The sequence below is a fragment of the Haliotis asinina genome, chromosome 11, assembly GCF_037392515.1.
Source record: "Haliotis asinina isolate JCU_RB_2024 chromosome 11, JCU_Hal_asi_v2, whole genome shotgun sequence".
Taxonomy (NCBI): Eukaryota; Metazoa; Mollusca; class Gastropoda; order Lepetellida; family Haliotidae; genus Haliotis; species Haliotis asinina.
The window spans coordinates 48,475,058-48,494,925 of NC_090290.1; the positions used below are offsets into that span (position 1 = coordinate 48,475,058).

At 39.1% G+C, this 19,868-nt stretch overlaps 1 protein-coding gene across 1 annotated transcript; it reads left to right on the top strand.

Annotated features, from left to right (window-relative positions):
- Positions 1 to 4,590: 4,590 nt before the first annotated feature.
- Positions 4,591 to 18,810, top strand: LOC137256118 (4-trimethylaminobutyraldehyde dehydrogenase-like). The gene is made up of 10 exons (XM_067793822.1): positions 4,591 to 4,623; positions 5,488 to 5,666; positions 6,080 to 6,225; positions 6,856 to 6,985; positions 8,401 to 8,645; positions 10,049 to 10,156; positions 11,174 to 11,293; positions 12,860 to 13,048; positions 13,673 to 13,902; positions 14,712 to 18,810. Exons 1-10 carry the CDS (start codon positions 4,613 to 4,615, stop codon positions 14,917 to 14,919), a joined length of 1,566 nt encoding a protein of 521 aa, XP_067649923.1. The 5' UTR covers positions 4,591 to 4,612; the 3' UTR covers positions 14,920 to 18,810.
- The last annotated feature ends 1,058 nt before the right edge of the window (positions 18,811 to 19,868 follow it).

Sequence of the window (19,868 nt, forward strand, 5' to 3'; positions counted from 1 at the left end):
TTTCGCTTCTTTTTTTATATTAACCCATAGTATGGTATGAATATTTTATCTCCAACAAACAACCGATGTTAAGGGTTTTCCTCCATAGCAAGCACATAAGTGTCATGAATGTGGTGCTTTAGTGCACACAAAAGATACACACCAACCCCTAAATGTCACTCACCATCGAGAATCTGAAAACGAGAGAACAAAATGTACTTTTAGTTACTGTATACAGGCATATTTCTGTGTGTATGAAAAAGAATCGCAATAGGCATACATTCAGGTTTCAAAATCAACCAGATATGTTGTTCCGATTCAATTTAATTTTTGTACACTCTTCAAACATCTAAACATCATTTCGATATATTTTGACAGTAATCAATCGTCAGACAATTACAATATTTGAATCCTGTTAGTCATGTCGTGGTTGTTCTGTATTGCATGCAAACGCTTCCAAATGGAAGCGATATATGATAGGTGCACGCAGGAAAGGTTTCAAAGGAAAGCACGTAAAAAATGTGCAACGTGCAGGAAACATGAGTAAGATACATTGACTATACAATTCCAAACCACATCTATCATTTCATTACGAAATATATGGCATAAATGACGATAAACAAAATGCCGTGATTGAATGCTACTGTTATGATGTCTACTTCAGGACAACCATGCCCAAATATTTCAACAGACCAAAAACTAAGTAGCCAGGCTATATGATATTTAGTTATTATTATTGAAACTGCAATCTTGATCTTTATCACTACCGGGTAGGATGACTGGAGAATCAGCTCCTGATTTTCATGAACATTATGTTGACGAAGACAAATGAATACGCTGACGAAGACGAAGGCATAGTTTAGTCGTTCAAACTTCTTTAGTTGGTTTAACAAGACATGACAAACAAATACACATGAATGAGGTGAGCGGACTTCCAGCTCAACCCCAGGGTCTTTCCTGCGAGCGGCATAATCCTGCTCGCGATCGTCCCTACAAAGACAGTCGGAATGCCGGTCTTCACACTCACATCTCACGTACAGTACAGATGTGAGCATACATACATGTATATATAGTTTTTAACAACAATAGACAGGGAAAGATTCAACAATGGACAGGCAGAGAAACAATAGCACTCCCTTCTACAGTTGATGTGATTACAGACACAGCCAAGGGGGATGTCATATACAGTAATTAATGGAAGTGACAAAGAGGAACAAGTAGCTGACAAAACAATGTACTCTGCGGCTCAATAATAATAACTAAATATCACATAGCCTGGTTACATAGTTTTGGTCTGTAGGAATATTTGGGCATGGCTGCCCTGAAGTAGACTATATAACAGCAATTACAAAAACAATTTTCACTTATTTGCATAACACGACTTTCATTGTATTATGCAGTTGGGTACACGTCAAAATATTGAACACTGCCAGGGCCAACTCATGTTGCCTGCATATTTAGCAGGACGTGGAGAAGACATCCTTCCTTTGTCAGCTTGCTGACGTGGGCAACCTGTTTGGTCACGTTTACAAGGCACCTTATATCGAATCATAAAGTCCGTGATTCGAATTCCAGCGCGGGATCCCGATATTTTATGGCCGCTTCGCACATCATTGCACCTACACTCGGTGCAGTCTGGTCAACTTGTAATCTTCTAAAGGCTTGCTTCCTCTAATTTCTCGAAAGTCATATCATGTATTGTGTCAAAACAAGAATGGTTTCAGGCGAGGTTGGAACTCTCTTCATTGACAGGGTTGTCACGAGTTGCACGTGCATTTTTATTTTCATTGATGTCACGGGGTACCTTGTCACCACGTCTGCCTTTTAGGAGGTTTTCATCATCAGGAGCACTTGTACATTGGTGTTAAGGGCGTAGCTACGATTATATTAAAAAGGCCTTGGGACAGTGTATGAAACACATCTGCCCTGCGACCCGCTGTTTGCTGGTTACATCACGGGCTTACAACTTTATTTTATAGCCGGTCCTGTGGGTATATATTTTACCATGTCTCTGACTACGGGTGATAGATTGAAAATAATTTACAATTGTGGTAGCTAGACGACGTCTGTGTATAGTTCATGATCAATCAAACCGTAATTTCCACAGACCAGCCTACCCTTTTATCTAACAGTAAACGCGATTGGTCGAAAGAAGCCTTCAGCGACCAAGTCGTTTTAGTTAAATTTGCTGTTGCGCATGTTTACTTTTCACAAGGACAGCTACAAATCTCCTGTGGTAACTGCATGAAGAACATGTAGAGACTATTCTTGCCAAAGATACTGACCATTCTGACTTTGCCTGTGTGTATAATTCACATGACAGTGACACTAAATGAATCAACAGAGACCACCACGCTACGCTTTGTAAACTTTGCTGTTGTATATGTTTAATTTTACCTCACAATAAGTAATTCAGGCACAGTTCTATCCAGGAAATATATTTTCTAGTTTCTCTTAAGTTTACTTGGGACCGGTGTTTCTTTGGTTTATTGTTCTTAGTAGTAGAAGACTTTTCTTCGGAAACAGTGTGAAGTTCTTCCAAGGTTCGAGCGGCAGCATAGACATAACAATTAACTTCATGTAATGAACAGTCCGCAAAAAGTTTCATAGAAATAATGTCATGTAATAAATCAATTTCATTTGGGGGAAAAGACTGGCTGGTTTGATTGATTGGCCTCCGTTATAATCATACCATGATACTGTGCAAGAAAGCATAGAATCTCGGCGTAAGATAATCGCAAGGAAAAATGCATGAAGATGATACTATCTCTGCTTTGGTCCATTGTCATCGGCAAGTTCGCCACAGTTCATGTAAAGGAAAGATTGAAATGCATACGATGAATGTAGAACATTTCATTTAAATACGAATTATCTTGAACTTTCAAGATACTATGTTGAATTTTCAAGGTACTAAGTTGAATGTTCAATATTCGTACTTGATTATTCAATAAAGGTAGGTTGAATTTTCAAGATACTAAGGTGAATTTTCAAGATGGGGTGTTGAATTTTCAGGATACTATGTTAATTGAGTGCTCAAGACACGGAGTTGAAGATTTAAGATATTTACTTGAATATTCAACAAAGTTAAGTTGAATTTTCAAGATAGGATGTTGAATTTTCAAGATAGGATGTTGAATGTTCAAAATACTATGTTGAAGTTTCAAGATAACAAGTTGAATTTTCGACATACTAAGTTGAATTTTCAAGATACAAGATGCCGAAAAATAGCGGAGCGTGGCCCTAATAGGCTTCCGTAAACAACGCCCTCTGAGGTAAGTTGAGAAGACATTGCGTTGCAGGACGTCAGACCGTTGCTAAGTTATCGAGGGCACCGTTTCAAGTAGCTCCTTCTGTCAACTCACACTCATCATCATCGCCGTCGTCGTCTTCAAGAGCAACAACTACAACGCTTATCTTCCGTCATTACCACAGAGCAGTTCACATACATACAAATTATATTGTTTTAAGACGCACACGTGTTTCATTTCTAGCCCGTTCTCACTAATAAGGAGCAAATGGGTAACCGTCGTAAGGCAAAATCAAATACAGAAAATCTGGGTGAAAACGTTTACATGGAAAGTTTGGTATATGGTCCATTACATATCGCTTTTTCAGCAGCACCATTTTACAAATAATCGTACAGCAGTTATTTAAATGTGACACCTTGAATTAAAAAATAGTATCACCCGATACATACTAGAGAATTGAGTGACAATGTGAAGAAGTAACATATCAACTATTCCGCATGGCTTTGACGATTTTGTACCATACACGTCTGCTCAAAAATTCAACAATGTGTATGTCAACAGAGATCTAACCATTATTACTCAGATTTGTTTTCAAAATACCAACGAATTCCAAAAACAACCTCTCACTCGATAACTAATCTGATATGGATAGTTTGTGGCTTCTTACTCTCACTTGAATTCTACATAATAAGTATATTGCTCTTTTACTTAATCTGAAACCCAAACGGCAATTTCAAAATGAGAGAATTAACCTTAGTGAAACGTCTCTGACATGGCGACAGTAACGTACACGTATCGTTTTACCATCATTAACGTTTTCTGGGTTGCCAGTGTAAGGACAGAAGACCTGAAGCAGTGTTTAATGGGTAGGGCTTGTATATGGGTAAATAATGCTAATACTGGGCACAATATTTGTTTGATTTTGAACAAATGGCTGACGACATCAATTGCACGTACCTCATTAGCAATGATATGATGATTTATGTGTTTCAGTGCTATAAGTGTCAATAAATAACAGAAAACCTTGCTAATCTTTGTTTCGGCTCGGTCCTTTTGACCTTCACCTGGGCCTTTTTTACTATTTGTCACGGCCCTTTTGACTTTCACCTCGGCCCTTTTGTCCTTCGGCCCGTTTAACTAGTGAGAAGGACGATCAGTGACATTCAAGATCCTTTCCGTTCAACAATCATGCAACATTTTTCTTGAAAATAATCTGATCCACTTTTACAAAGATTGACGTAAGTTTGTTATCTTCATAATTATAAAATGAGACTTTAATATGGCACCGAATAAAGTGTTCACCTACAGAGAAATGATCTTGTTTTAGCGGTAGGGAAGACGACAAAAGTTAAAAGTTACCTCCCTTCGAAAGTTGTCTGCTTTACATGTGGGACAGGTTTGTGGAAATTTCCAAGCTAAATTATGATATATTTTCCCGTTGAATTATACTTATGCCCCATATTCAGACTCTGTAGCAGTCTGTGTGCCAAGGTCTCTTGTTGTTTTTAGCAATCATAAGGTTCTATGAGCTTGACTCAAACCCACCAGTAGTGGTCAGACCAAGACCTCAAGTTAAGCTCACTGGCATCAACTGGTTTTCCCGACAGGTTGCCTAAGTTCTCTTGTCATTAATTCCATTTCGAAACCGACAGTTCCGCGACCTAGTACATTAGTGACCCAGTAAACATTGTGTCTTTTTGTAATCTGTTAGTTTGTACCCTCTAAGTCTCTGGTTTCGTTAATTCAGCCAGCTAAACGTCGTTTTCCTGCACACCGATGTTTCGTATTCCGGGGCCATTTCGTATCTTTTAAGTTCTCTTTCATGGTACAAATGTATTTTTGACAAGATTATTTAGTTTCAATCTTTTTGTAAGGTCTGGAGTTTCCGCCTGCACCTGACAATAAATGTTGACCTTGTTGTGGATCGCAAGTGGGTCACATTGTGTAAACATTGAACATCAACTATACTTGGAACAGTGCACGTCATGCCAGTATGAATAGTTTTAGAAAACATTGTGTGTGTATATATAAGTGTTTGAGAGTAAGCTATAAGGGAAGAAGATATGGATTTTTCCCCTTTAAGTATCTCCGCACATTTTACATACATTTAGCTAACTGAAGTGATTTACAGACAAATGCTTTAACAATCAATTGAGAGGTGACGTTATTATGATTGCTACAACTTCACAAGTTCTATATGACTATTCTGCTGTCCTAGTGAGTATTGTGTGATATCTTTCCATTATTTATCTATTATCAGATTCAACATGAGACTCCGAATAAGTGGCCAGATTTATACATGTTTGCGACGCAGATACACCACAGTCACAGGCTCAGCTGCACAGGTGCAGCAGCCACTCAACTACATCAATGGTCAGCGGGTTCAACCCCAAGAACAAGCCCAAGCCAGCAGATTTGATCTTATAAATCCCGCAACAGGTGCAGTCTCACAATATGCATACATTAGTGTTGGGAATAAGAAACCAAATTCACTATTGATTATCAGAGAAATTGTTGTGAACGATTATCATTTCTGATCGAAATACAAACATTTTTAATGTAATCACCACTTTTAATTTTTTACATAATTTTTTTTTTTAATTAAAAGAACATTAAAATGATCCAGTTTTGAACTGTTTGCTTGACGAAGAGATTTAGTGCAGAATCCTAGATATGTCGTGTTTCCATGTTGTAAATCTCAAATATTAGGAATATATATTCTATAAAATAATTGTGTGTGACTTTTGACTCAGAGGATCATGAGGCCTTCAGAGTTTTCTATTGAATTTGCAACATATAAATGTGAATTTTGGAGTCCTTGGACTTAAAACTTTGAACTTATATGTTGACAGGAGAAGTTCTGCGGCAAGTACAGAATTCTGGAGTGGAGGAAGTAGATGGTGCTATCAGAGCAGCTCAGCAGGCACTTCCGTCCTGGTCTCAGCAGTCAGGGTTTGACAGGGGCCAGGTCCTGAGAAAGGCAGCACAGCTGATTAGGGTATGTTTGATGTCAAATATGTGTTTGAATGCCAGTTAGATGAAATTATGTGACAATGAGAGACAGAGAGAGAGAGAGAGAAAGAGAGAGAGAGAGAGATTTGTATATGAGGCCATTCGACCTACAGTACAAAATAGTACATACTATAGTTGTGTTACCCGATGTATATATAGTATGGGTCGAAGAAACAAATTGTGGTAGCACTATTTCACTGAATAAACATATTTCCTGTACATCACAAGATTGTTAATTATGTTACATATCTGAGGATGCACAGAGACTTTGGATGGAGATATAGCGTCTAGTTGTATATAATCTGAGCATCTTCTTTAATGCAGTGCTTACATAATCGAACATTAACAGACATTTTTCTGATCATCTGAATATTGAATATGTTACAGCCTGATCCTTGTAAACATACATTTATATGGATGGTAATTGTATACTAAAGTTATCATATGTGTACACAGCGTTAATCGAAGAGACCATTCTGTTAACAATGTGTCACAGAATAAACATGTTTTAAATATAGTTGTTAAATGGCAATGAAATGAATAGGTTTTGGCTGTGGTATCTCTGGATATATTAAATGGGCTGGTACCGGCAATGTAAGATATACCACGGTTACAGGAGAGGTGCGAGGAGCTTGCACGGACAGAGGTGCTGGACACAGGGAAGCCAATCTGGGAGGCTCGCTATGACATTCAGGGATGTGCTGACACCATTGACTACTATGGAGGTCTTGCAGCAGCAATAACAGGTACTTAAACATATCTGGATAAACAGGGGAGTATTTTACAACACTTTATTTGGGACATGTGTAGACTCACTGTCTAAAGCACCATGACTTGTGGAGAGTTGCATGCCCCAGTCTTCACAGCATCTGCTGACAGTAAGTGTGGTTATAGACTGTGATGATCCAGATTAGAATTGATCTTCAGCATGTCATGCTTATTGTAGAGGCTGCTAATGGGATCGGTAGTTCAGCCTCACTGGGAGTGCTAGGGTAGCCTAGTAGTTAAAGCTTTAGCTCATCACACGCAGTGCATGGGTTTGATTTCCCACATCGGTACAATGTGCGAAGCCCATTTCTTGTGTACCCTGCTGTGATATTACTGGAATACTGCTAAAATGGCATAAAACCAGACTCACTCCCTCACTCAGGCCCACTAACTTGTGTAGACTGACATTTACAAAATATTGCACAGTGTGGTGTTAAACAACAAACAAACAAACAAACAAACAAACAAACAAAAGAATGTTTAGGCACTGGACCATAGAAATCCAATTGTATGAGCCATTTTTAATTTCCATTTAGGATATTTTACTAACATATCCTTGAATACTGGCCCCTTAACAGTGTCTCAATAACAGTATCTCAATACTCTGTCTTCTGTAGTGAACAAAAAGTTGTATTCTTGCTTGTCTTGTTTACTAGGATCTGAATGGGCCCAAATTTTCTACCCAGGTACCCCACCCCCTATTTTAGTACCCTACCTTGGTACATGTTATGTATATTCCTTACATCAAATTTGTAAGAAATGGCAATATTTTCTTATGCTCTGAGGCTAAAATTTAGAGATTTCAATATCTTAACCATGTGTTTTACATCTTCTCCTTGTATTAAATATCTTAAACATGCATTATATATCTTAACTGTGTGTTATATATCTTAACCATGTTATATATATCTTAACCATGTGTTACATATCTTCTAAGACAATAAAACCTTTTAATCATGAAAGAATATCATATTATATTTGTTCAACCTATTAGCCACATGAACATAACAGGTGTGAGTATTGAGATAGGTACCTGGGTCTAACTCATTACCCACCCATCCCGGCTATCTGGGTTACCAATCTCAGTCCTAGTGTTTGCAGATAGCTTTGGTGTGATTCTTCCAGGCAAACCCATGAAGGTCGGGGTTAGAATATTGGCCTTCAGTAACCCCTGCTTGTCGTAAGAGGCGACTATCAGGATCAGGTGGTTAAGCTCGCTGACTTGGTTGCTACATGTCTTTGGTTCCCAGCTGCGTGGATTGATGCACTTGCTGTTGATCACTGGATTGTCTGGTCCAGACTTGATTGTTTAAAGACCGCTGCCATATAGCTGGAATATTGCTGAGTAGGGCATAAAACTAAACTCACTAACATCACTCACTCACTCTTCCAGGTGAGTTCACTCAACTGACAGGGGGATCATTTGCCTACACAATACGTGAAGCCCTGGGAGTGGTAGGGGCTATAGGAGCATGGAACTACCCCTTTCAGATGGCAGCCTGGAAGTCATCTCCTGCACTAGCATGCGGCAACACCGTCGTTTTTAAACCCTCGCCATTCACGCCTCTAACAGCTGTAATGTTGGGAGAGATATACAGAGAGGCAGGACTGCCAGATGGAGGCTACAATGTGATTCAGGTGAGTTGTTGAGTTACCTGACAGGTGTTACAATGTTATTCAAGTCACTTGTTAAGTCTCCTCACTGAAGATTCAACTTTATTCAGGTGAGTTGTTAAAGGTCACATGCAACGTATAACACAACTTTGCAGATTCTGATAGCTTTCGGTATGCACTTACCAAAACAAATCATCAAAAATGCCAATTCAACCTATAAAGTTGAAAAAAACCGTGATGTAGAAAAGGCCCGCAAAATCGGAGTTCAAACAATTCACTAAATTTCCAACAGCGCTGAGGGAAAAAGTGGTTTCAACAGCTGTGCTGCGCCCATAACTCATGCACAGTGAGTATGTTCGCAGAGCTTGAACAGTCTGCATGCATGCATGTTTGAACACAAACAAGTAAATAATCTTACATAAAAATAAAATTGTTGATTGTGGCAAGCAGCCTCTGTGTCAATGTCTGTTTTTTTGTCACCTATATGTCTGCCTGCCTGTCTGCTGAAGACAATACGCAATACACAGATTCAATCATTGACCTCATGCAATTTGAACTTAACACCTATCAGGCTATATGCTATAAACAAAAACAGTTGATTTATGACTCATGCACCCCAGTCCTGCCTCTGCCACATTGTGTAATTAGACAAACATACATACACATGTATACATGACATGTTTTTGTGTCTGTGGGTTGCAAACAAACTCCATTTTTCTCGGATGACTGGATCTGATGGAAAGTGGTGCCAACTCCTGTCAGTTTCAAGTCCTGGTTTGTACTTGGATGAAAGGCAGTTTCCAGCCACCCAGTAGTTCACCATCTCTACTGAAATGATTTTTGATTGGATCCAATGCAAATTCAGAGAATATGCATTTCCAAAACCCAACATCTCTATATACATTCTTTATGGATAACAGCTTCTTCTAGTGTAAATGGTTTTGTTTGACAACAGTATATGAATCCATACTGAAACGTTGCATCAAATACATTAAAAGAAGTTGTAATCCATAAAGAATCTTACTTTCTTGTGACTCGCCATACTTCTAAAATTCTCATCAAGCAGATCATCTTTCTGTACACACAATCAGCTCTCAGCATATCAGCAAATGAACCAGCCAGTCTGAAGCTGTTGTTACACTTGAGTGCACCCCTACCCGCCATGACTGGGTTCGATCTCCCGAGGGCTTCGTTTCAAGAGATGTAATGTCACAGTGTTGTTAAGTTAAGGTGAAGGAACACCTGACAGATGTCACAGTGCTGTTAAGTTAACTTGAAGGAACACCTTGTAGGGGCACATGATGAATGCCGCAACTTTATTAAGATAAGTTATGAGATCACATGATTGCACCTGACAGATGCTGTGCTGTATGTTATGCATCGTTCATACTCTTTGCCGAACATAGACACAAATATTGTGTTTGCAGGGTGAAGGGGAGACTGGTCAGTTGTTGTGTCGACATCCAGGAGTGGCCAAGATGTCTTTCACGGGGAGCGTCCCAACTGGATCCAGCATCATGGAAGCATGTGCCCAGGTCAGTAGCCATTTCTACCACATGATATCCTGACAAAGTGAGATCTCATGTTACTCTGTCAGTTTCTCAATGTCTGGGAATATGATATATGAAATTCAGCTTGCCCTTGGTGTACTTTAGCAAATACTACATAGTTGAGGTTGAGCTATGTAAGTAATGATGCTCTGACATTTTTTCAGTTTTCAATAGGAATATTTTGTCATGTTCAGTCATTTCCAGCAAATTCGGAAATTCATGTATCATTAGCAGAAAAAATTGTATCATTTAGGCCAAAAGAAAAATAAGTCAGTACACCCTTCTGTTCTGTGCATTATTATTCCTTTCTTTGTTTGTTTTGCTATTTTCTGTTAGAAGATATCCAGTGTAGGGATTTTGAAAGACATGGACCATGGGTCATTTGCACATTAGAATAAATAATGGCCCATTGAAAATTTGAAGTTTGCTCTTAATACAAGGGCAGTGGCCCATTCTGAATTCTGGTTAATAATCCTGGAAATGGCCCATTGTCAAAGTTCTCTATCCCATTCCCTGCTAGTGGATGTATATTTACTACCCTGTGAAAATCTGGGTTAGATTTTATCTACAGCAGCCCATTCTTCTCTTATGAGACATCAAACAAGTGCTGGGTGGCAGAGCCATCAACTTCATTTATGCATGCCATTGTATCCCAGTTGTGTACATTGAAGTTATGATGTTAGTCACTGGAATGTCTAGTCCTAACTCGATTACATGTATTTACAGATCACTGGATAGAATAAAATAAACAGTAAAATAAATTATATGAATGTATTAGCAAGAGTGCCATTAAAACAAAGCCTTAGCGCTACGCCAGTCATAAGTCTGTGTTAAGGTATGGCGTTACAGTCACCATAGTGCTAAGATTGCATTGTACAATGGCACCACAATTACTTTCAAATACACAGAAGAATACTTGTACAGGCTCAGATGTTTAATGTTTAGTAATGAGGAACAAGGAATACAGTTCCTTTGATGATGTGATTATGGCTGTGTTTCCAGGACATCAAGCAAGTTACTCTGGAGCTGGGAGGAAAGTCTCCTCTCATCATTTTCTCTGATGCAGACATAGACAACGCTGTAAAAGGAGCAATGTTAGCCAACTTCAGCAACCAGGGTCAGGTACACTGTCACAGGAACTGATTAGACACATGTTATATTTGGTATCATCTAGCCACATGGAAAAATGTCGAGTTTTGATTGATCCACGTGACTCTGACAAAATACCATGTACATCCATCACAATCCGTGAGCGGGAGTATAAAAGTCATGTACTCCCACTACGAACGTCATATCACCCGGCTACACCTCGGTGACAACGCGAAGTGAGAAAAGCGTGCATCGACAAGCCTTTAGTAACATGTGGTGCACTGAGGTCAAACGATCAGCTGGTGTCAACATGGCAGCAATGAAACGTGTTGTGTTGCGTGTTGTTTTGTTTTGATCTAGTGAAAACAGTCAGCTAGATAAATGCGTTATCACATCGTGTCAAGGGAAATACGGGGTTTTATCAGTCCCTTGTAAGGTTGTATTCAATGTAATACAATTGCTTGGGACTGATAAAACCCCGTATTTCCCTCGACACGATGTGATAACTTATATTACACTCAATCAACTGACTTTATTTGCTGGTGGTAAGCTGCCAGACTCTGAGGGTGTGGGTTTGAACTACAGAGGAGGCTCAACCCAACAAAAGTACTAAAGTCTGTACTGTAAACAGAAATTGTAATACCAAACATAACATGTTACATTTGATGACTTTCTATTGTGTAATCAGGAGTTAGTTGGTGTTCACATTTACATGCACATTGTTAGGCCACAGTGTCGTGAAATTCTTGAAGGTCCAGGTTTAGAATTGGTCTTCAGCAACCCATGCTTGTTGTAGGAGGCAACTAATGGAATGGGGTTGTTAGAATAGCTGACTTGATCCATGTCGTTGTATCCCAGTTGCTCATGTTTGTGATCACTGGACTGTCTGGTCCAGACTGGATTGTTTACAGATGGATGCCATAATGCTGAAAAATCCCTGTGTGTAACATTAAACAGCAACCAAAAAAACCTGCCTCGTATCATTACACTGGCAGTGTACACTAATACTGTGGTACAATCAGTGTGCGAAATAGCTACTGGCCCGCTGGTAAAAATCCAGTTGGGCCAGTAAACCTACACAGTAACTGAACCGACTGGCCTGTGAATTTTCATGGGGCCATTTTGTAAGTATATCACCGTCTCCGACTTATTAAGTTGTTATACAATTTAAATTATGCGAGATTATGGCCTGATAAATATATTCATCCTAGCAGTTTCATGATGAAACTGTGTCATTCTGACAACATGTTATTCTCATCTATTTTTATAATATTTTGCTTAGTTTCTGCATTCAAATTTCAAACTAGTAACTTATTTTGTGGGCTAGTAACTTTGAGGCATAACTAGCCCAAATGGCTAGCAAAATTTGAAACTATTTCGCACACTAAGTGACCTGACTCTGCTTCCCTTCATACACATAAGAGGTGACTAACGCTGACTTGGTTGACACGTCATCAGTTCAGAATTGTGCATATCAATGCTGTTGTTATAGATCACTGGATTGTGTGGTCCATATAGCTGGAATATTGCTTAGCATAAAACTAAATTCTCACTCACTCAGTCCAATCATACTCTAAGGTTTGGGTTTCTATCTATCAGGTGTGCTCAAATGGAACTCGAGTGTTTGTCCAGAAGGATGTTGCGAAGCAGTTCTTGGAGAAACTTGTACAGCGCACACAGAAGATGAAGATTGGGGATCCGAATGACGAGGACACTACCGTAGGAGCCACCATCAGCAGCAGCCAAGCCGACAAGGTCATGACGTATATTCAAGGAGCGAAGAAAGAGGTGATAGTTTGTTTTGTTTTTATTTTCTTGGAAATGACTTCCTTTATAGAATGTTTCAAAAATGATTAGTCTATTTTAAAAGCTTTAGCCAGATGTGAAACTTAATGTCTGTAAATGATGAAAACTGTGTTTCAAATTTGAAACATGTACGTGTGCCACATCAGGGACAGTTGTCTTTCTTTGGTCATCAGTGAAGTTGTGGACTGATGTAGATTTGATACAACTTGTGAACCAACCAGGTAGAATTCTACAATGTCTTGGTTGCACTGTAACTGTGCTTGATACTCAAATAGCAGTTTCTCAAAACACAAGTGCTGGCTATTTCTGATGCGATTGAAGTTTATTTTTTTGCCTCTTTTAGGAATATTCCAGCAGTATCATGGCTGGGAACACCAGAAATACACCTCACACATTGTACCCATGTGGGGAATCAAACCCAGGTCTTTAGCGTGACCAGCGGATGCTTTAACCTCAAGTCTACTGCACCCCATCCTTTAATCTTTTTGAAAGACCATGTAATAACGTGTACGAGAATTAACAAATAACCTTATAGTTTTAACTACTGATAAAGTCACTTTTAGATCATTTTTAAAGTGAATGGTAAGATTTTGATTATTTGTCCAGGGTGCAACTGTGGTGTATGGCGGAGAACGAGTGTCTGTATCTGACCCTCGGCTTGCTAATGGCCACTATCTGTCTCCCTGCATACTATCAGACTGCCATGACGACATGACTGTAGTTCGAGAGGAAGTGTTCGGAAGCGTCATGTCGGTGTTGACATTTGACACGGAAGAGGAAGTATTGAGGCGAGCCAATGACACAGTGTTTGGCCTTGCTGGAGGCCTCTTTACCAGGTCAGGAAGATCATTTTCTCTATCTCTGACTTTCTTTTAACAGATGTCTGTTTCTACTTGCTGCCCAACAGATATTTTAGCTGCATTTCCGAAATGACACCACCCTTCATTAAGTTAATGAAACAGAATTAATTATGACTCTTAATTAGCTCTTCTTCGATGTGACCAGCCTGTTCACTGTCGCCGATCATGTTTTATATAGTGCAGTGAAAGGGATTTTTGACAGTCCAAATAGATGTTTTCTCACAACTATCTGCAACAGTTATTGCCATTTCAGAATTTCTCATGTCATTCCTGAAAACAATGTAAATCTGTATCACAAAGAAACCTTGAATAATTGATTGTGTGTCGTGTTGAGTGCTTTTTACAGTATGGCTTGACAAGTATTAGATGAGCCAGACCTGTCAAATGACCCCAATATACATATATGAGAACGCCCATCAGAACATTACATTTGAAACAAGAGGGAAACAGGTTGTCATCTAAATATTAAAAGTTCAATTTCCTCATGCGAATTGTGTCGTGATGGTGTTTTGCTGAACTAAATTACTCTACGATACACATGTTCAACAGTAGCGGTATTGATTTCACGCCACGGTCAGCATGTATTGCACATGCTTAATCGCCAATCTACCTGTAGCAACTAAGTGTATTCGTCCAGATTACTGGCCCCGCCTGCATGTCACAAGTGCGTTCACTGCGCTGGCTCATCTAATAATTGTCAAGTAGTAGAGTCATAGGGAATGAAACAATTAATGACATTTGTGAACTTAAACTTGCTAATATTTTATATTGATGACAAATTTCAGAGACCTTAGTCGGGCCCACCGTGTGGCAGCAGGGATGGAGGCTGGGTCTCTGTACGTCAACAACTACAACATCTACCCTGTTGGAGTTCCCTTTGGGGGATACAAGAAATCCGGAATCGGGCGGGAAAATGGCCGTGACACCTTGGACTACTATAGTCAGATCAAGTCGGTGTATGTGGAGATGAATGATGTGGATTGTCCATACTAAGTAAGAGGCCAATAGGTCAATAGGTCAAGCTGGCTGGTTGTGACGTCTAGACAGTTGGTTTGAAGGTCAAGATTTTTTGTCGAGGACAAGACAGTTGTCTTCTAGGTCTAGTCAGCTGGCTTCATGGTCTAGACAGCTGGTTTCAAGGTCTGGATGATTGTTTCAGTGTCTAGCCAAATGTTGAAGTCAAGCCTAACATCTAACCAGTTGATGTCAGTTTTATCTCAATTTCAAATTTGTAGATCTCAAGATCAAGCATATTGTTCTGTGCCTTACCGGTTGATCTAGCTGGTTGGTTTTTGAGTCTTAAGAATTGATCTTGATGTTTAGTCGGTAGTCCTAAGGACAAACCAGTTTATCTTGAGGTCTGAAATTTTGGGTCTCCAGATCTGGCCAGCTGGTGTAAACAACCAGCTTGTTGTCTGGAAACGTTAACACCAGGCTATGGCTGTGGACACAGATTTGAGTCTTGATGACAGTGTGATCTCCATAAGTGGCGACCATAGGTCAGCCTATAGTCAGTCCCCAAGTGCCTTTTTGTTGTAGTTTGGTAGTTAATCACGGGGGAATCATGATCTCGAGGTGTCTCATCACATATCATGTTCACTGCAATTGTGAGTTTAGAACTTTATCTAGATGTCATTTCATAGACTTTTTATTTTGTATCATCACTAATGTTGCAGAGATGAGATGATACAGAAAATTCACAATACGATACATATCACGATATCTTGGAACAATACAATACGACTCGATTCACATCATGATATGCTATGTTTAGTTATCTTTAAAAACATATGTTTTGATATCAAGTAACAGTGTAAAGTTTGACATAACTGTCAATTTCTAATGAAAATTAAAAATTCCAAGGTCAACGATACGCATCATGATGCGAAAAAAAGTATCGATATATTTATCATCCAATAAGGTATCACGATTAATGATCCTATGATATATCGTCATGGCTCTGTAATTTTGCATGCATTTTTGGTCTACAAGATCTTTGTTATCTCATCACTGAGTATAAATGTGAAGGACTTGGTGTTCCTATTTGATGCGGATGCTTGAGGAGGATTGGAGAAGATGGGTACTGTGTCATGTTGGAACATGTTGCATCAAAAATTAATGTGAAAATATGTGTTAAAAGTGATATGCAGATATTCTGTAATTATAATGCACTAATGGTTATATTATTAGAATACCTAAGTATGACAAGTGACATTCTGGGATATCCATGGCAGGACACTGACCTACTTTCAGGGAAGAGCATGTGTCACATGTTTTTTATTGAATTCCACCAAAGGACTTTAAACATATGTTGTACTGTACCTGACCCTTTGGAATGGATCTGAAAAGTTGTTACTGATATCCAAGTAAATGCCAGGCTCTGTTTTATATTGAGTGCGTATAGTTTTATGCCGTTTTCTCAATATTCCAGCAATATCACAGTGGGGGGACACTAGAAATGGTCTTCACACATTGTACCCATGTGGGCATTCGAAGCCAGGTCTTCCGCATGTCGAGTGAATGCTGTAACCACTAGGCTACCCCACCGACCCCTCTATTTCATATATTTAAATATGTATATGTTTGTGATAACTCAGGAAGTATTCATTTTGAATAGATGAAATTAATGAGCATTCAGTTGTGGATCTTTGACTGACGATCTGTGAAGGTCGAGTACAATTAAATGGGCAAAATTTTGGGTTTTTTTACAATCAAAGTTGCAAGTATCGCGGGAAGTCAGCGGTGACTTGTCAAACTGTCTCCTACATAAATTGTATCAAGACAGGTAACGGCCTGTGTTCATTGTTATGTTAAATATGTTTGCAGAAAAATCGCATTAAATACTAGCCACATAGCAATGTAAAATAATCTGTTACAATAACTGCTTAATATGTAAAATATTCTGAAAATGGAATAGAAGTTTTTTGGTGTAATATTATTGGATCGTTTTTACCTGTATCACCGGTACATTGGACCAAAACATCTGTGCACAGCTGATCGCTATTTTTGGCTTAGTTGAATAACAACAAAGACGTATATTTACGTAAATATACGTCTTTGACAACAGGTAGTGATTTTTTATTGCAAAGTTTCCCGCACATATATATATTTTCATTTTCAAAGTTTGTTTACCTTCAACGATACGATATATTTTTACTGGACCCAATTCACGAAACAGCAGTTTTGTTATGTCCTAGGAATATACAATCTAACTCGGCCTTTGTTCCACATGATGTAATAGGTACTATAACAGGGATGTCTAATAACGCGGGGGGTCAACCGTGGACCCCAAGACCCACATTATGGCGAGGGATGACTGTATTTCAGTTTCTTTGTATGCTGGACCAATCTATGTTAAGTGCTTTTATAGCTAAAATGGATAGAATTATCATTAAAACGACCGCACGTTATCAGAAATGAGCGGTCCACGGTAACTTGATAATGCCCGCAAAATGGTTGACGACGGGCCATTATCAAGCCCGTTGTTAGGTGACGTCATAAGTAGTTCAGCTGTTGAAGTTCAATCACCTACGGCTTGAATGAACTTGGGTTCATTATTGACCATATATCTGGCTGGTAGTATGAGCAAAGGTCAACGTCGAATGTCGTCTCTCTCAATAGTGACGTCATCTGTGTTGTTCTATGACATGTCCATATTTGCAAAATGTGTGCCAGTGACCTCCGTCGTTTTGTTGTTGGCAGTAAATGCTTCTAAACCGATGCCGCTGTTTTCATTCCTATTGTATTAAAAATTCTATTCATTTTAGCTATAATAACGGTAACGCTGTTTTTCAGGGCATTATCATTTGCAGAAGCCCCAGGTCTTTTCAGCTGCCCTACTTCATCGGGCAGTTAATGAAAGACCTTGGGCTTCTGCAAATGATAATGCCCTGAAAAATAGCGTTACCCTTATAGTATGACATATTTGTCTCAGAAATTAAGGTCATTTCAATGAAAGTGAACATGACTTAAAATGTCTCCTAGAACTGTCATGCCTTGAACAGGATGCTAAATGGGCATTAAACCAGAAGTGCATTTGATTGTGTTAATGTTCGAGACAAAAAATATGGCAGTCAACTCCGTTATTGTGTACACAACATTATTATTGTTGTTGGCAGATGACAGTGAAGACGTCTTGTATTTGTAGGCAAGTTGCTGAACAGAAAGTAATGTCGTGTATTTGTTATAAAGGTACCATGTAGCCAGATGCATTTTCGATGGAAGGGGTGGAAAAGGCAATTCTTCTGTTCTTCAGAACAACACCGTTCCTTTCACTGCTGAAATACTTTAAACCATCCAGTGTGAGGTGTCATGGTTGAGTACCTGTGTTATTTGTGTGTCAGACAGATATAAGCGTATGGTGAATTGGGTATTAACAAATAATTTATCTGTATATATTCAGAGATGTGGTTGCAATGAATGGGATATGGATTTCCATGATTTACACTTTTATACAATCATTGTTTGTTTGTGCAGTTTCTAATTTGTTTCAATTTGTCACAAATACACAGACATTGTAAACTTATACTCAGAACATTTGAAGTCAAATTTTCCCCAAAAGTAATACCCTCATTTTTGAGGGTCTACAGAAACGTTTCATTTCTTGGCTGCTTTGGGAGTTATTTTTCATAGTGCAGCAGAGTAGCCATGTCTGTATCTTGATGATAAATGGCATTGAATGGTAGTATATTTGGTCTGTTCCTTGCTCTAGAGAGGGATGTATGAATTTTCAGAATGTATTCCTGAAATCATGCTGCCAGCGGCATTACCTGAATCTAAAATGTGCTGCCTTTTTGTTTGTTTTTTTGGCATCAAAGATGTTGAGCACACACTTTACATGTTTACCAATGAATGTAGTATACACTGTAATAAAGCTGTGTCCAACAATATTGTCTAGATAAAAATATTTAGAATTTTACACCTGATGAGATGGTTCAGGATAACTGAACCTACAGCATACGTCCTTGTGCTCAAGACCACATAATACACATGTACAGTGCTAGGTTAGTGAGTGTGTGAGTTTAGTTTTATTCCGCAGTATTCCTTTTAAATGGCGGCGGTCTGTAAATAATAGAGTCTGGACCAGACAATCCAATGGACAACAACATGAGCATCGATCTGTGCCAACCACCCTGTCCTGTAAGCTGCCTCTTATGACAAGCATGGATTGCTGAAGGCCTGTTCTACCCTAGACCTTCACAAGTCTAGAGTGCTAGGTAGTGATACAGTACTGACACCATGCTGCAGTGTAGTGAGTTTGGTTTTACACCACTTTCAGCAATACTCCAGCAATATCACAGAAGGGGGACACCAGAATAGCTCATCATACTTTGTACTCAGGTGGGGAAACGAACCTGGGTCTTCAGTGTAACGAGCAAATGCTCTTAACCACTAACCAACACCAACACCCTTCGTGTAGTGTAGGATGGATACTCATGATCAACATTCCTTCCAGTCGTGTGCCAGGAAAACGCATGGTAATAAGACCTACCATGCTTTGGTATGATGCTGTATGACAATATGACGTGGATGTGGTCACACTACTTCAGAAAACTGTTCCTGACATATATTGTTCCCAACAATATATACCTAACTGATAAAGTAAGCTGTTAGATCGGGGTCAGAATTGGTCTGTTGCAAACCATGCTTGTCCTCAGAGGCAACTAACACGATCAGGTGGTCAGACTTTCAGACTTGACACATCAACTGTATCCCAACTGAAGGTTGCGATGTTTATCACAGGCTTATTTGGCTCCTGATTAGATTATTTACATGCAGTTGGAATATTGCTGAGTGTGGCGTTTATGACAAACTTTCATGGTAAATTAAGATTGGGCACCTTCTTCATATCCATCCTCAATATCTCCAGGGTATACATTCTGATACATCTCCACAATACCCTGGATGCATTTTATTACCTTTGCATTTTCCACTAATGCATT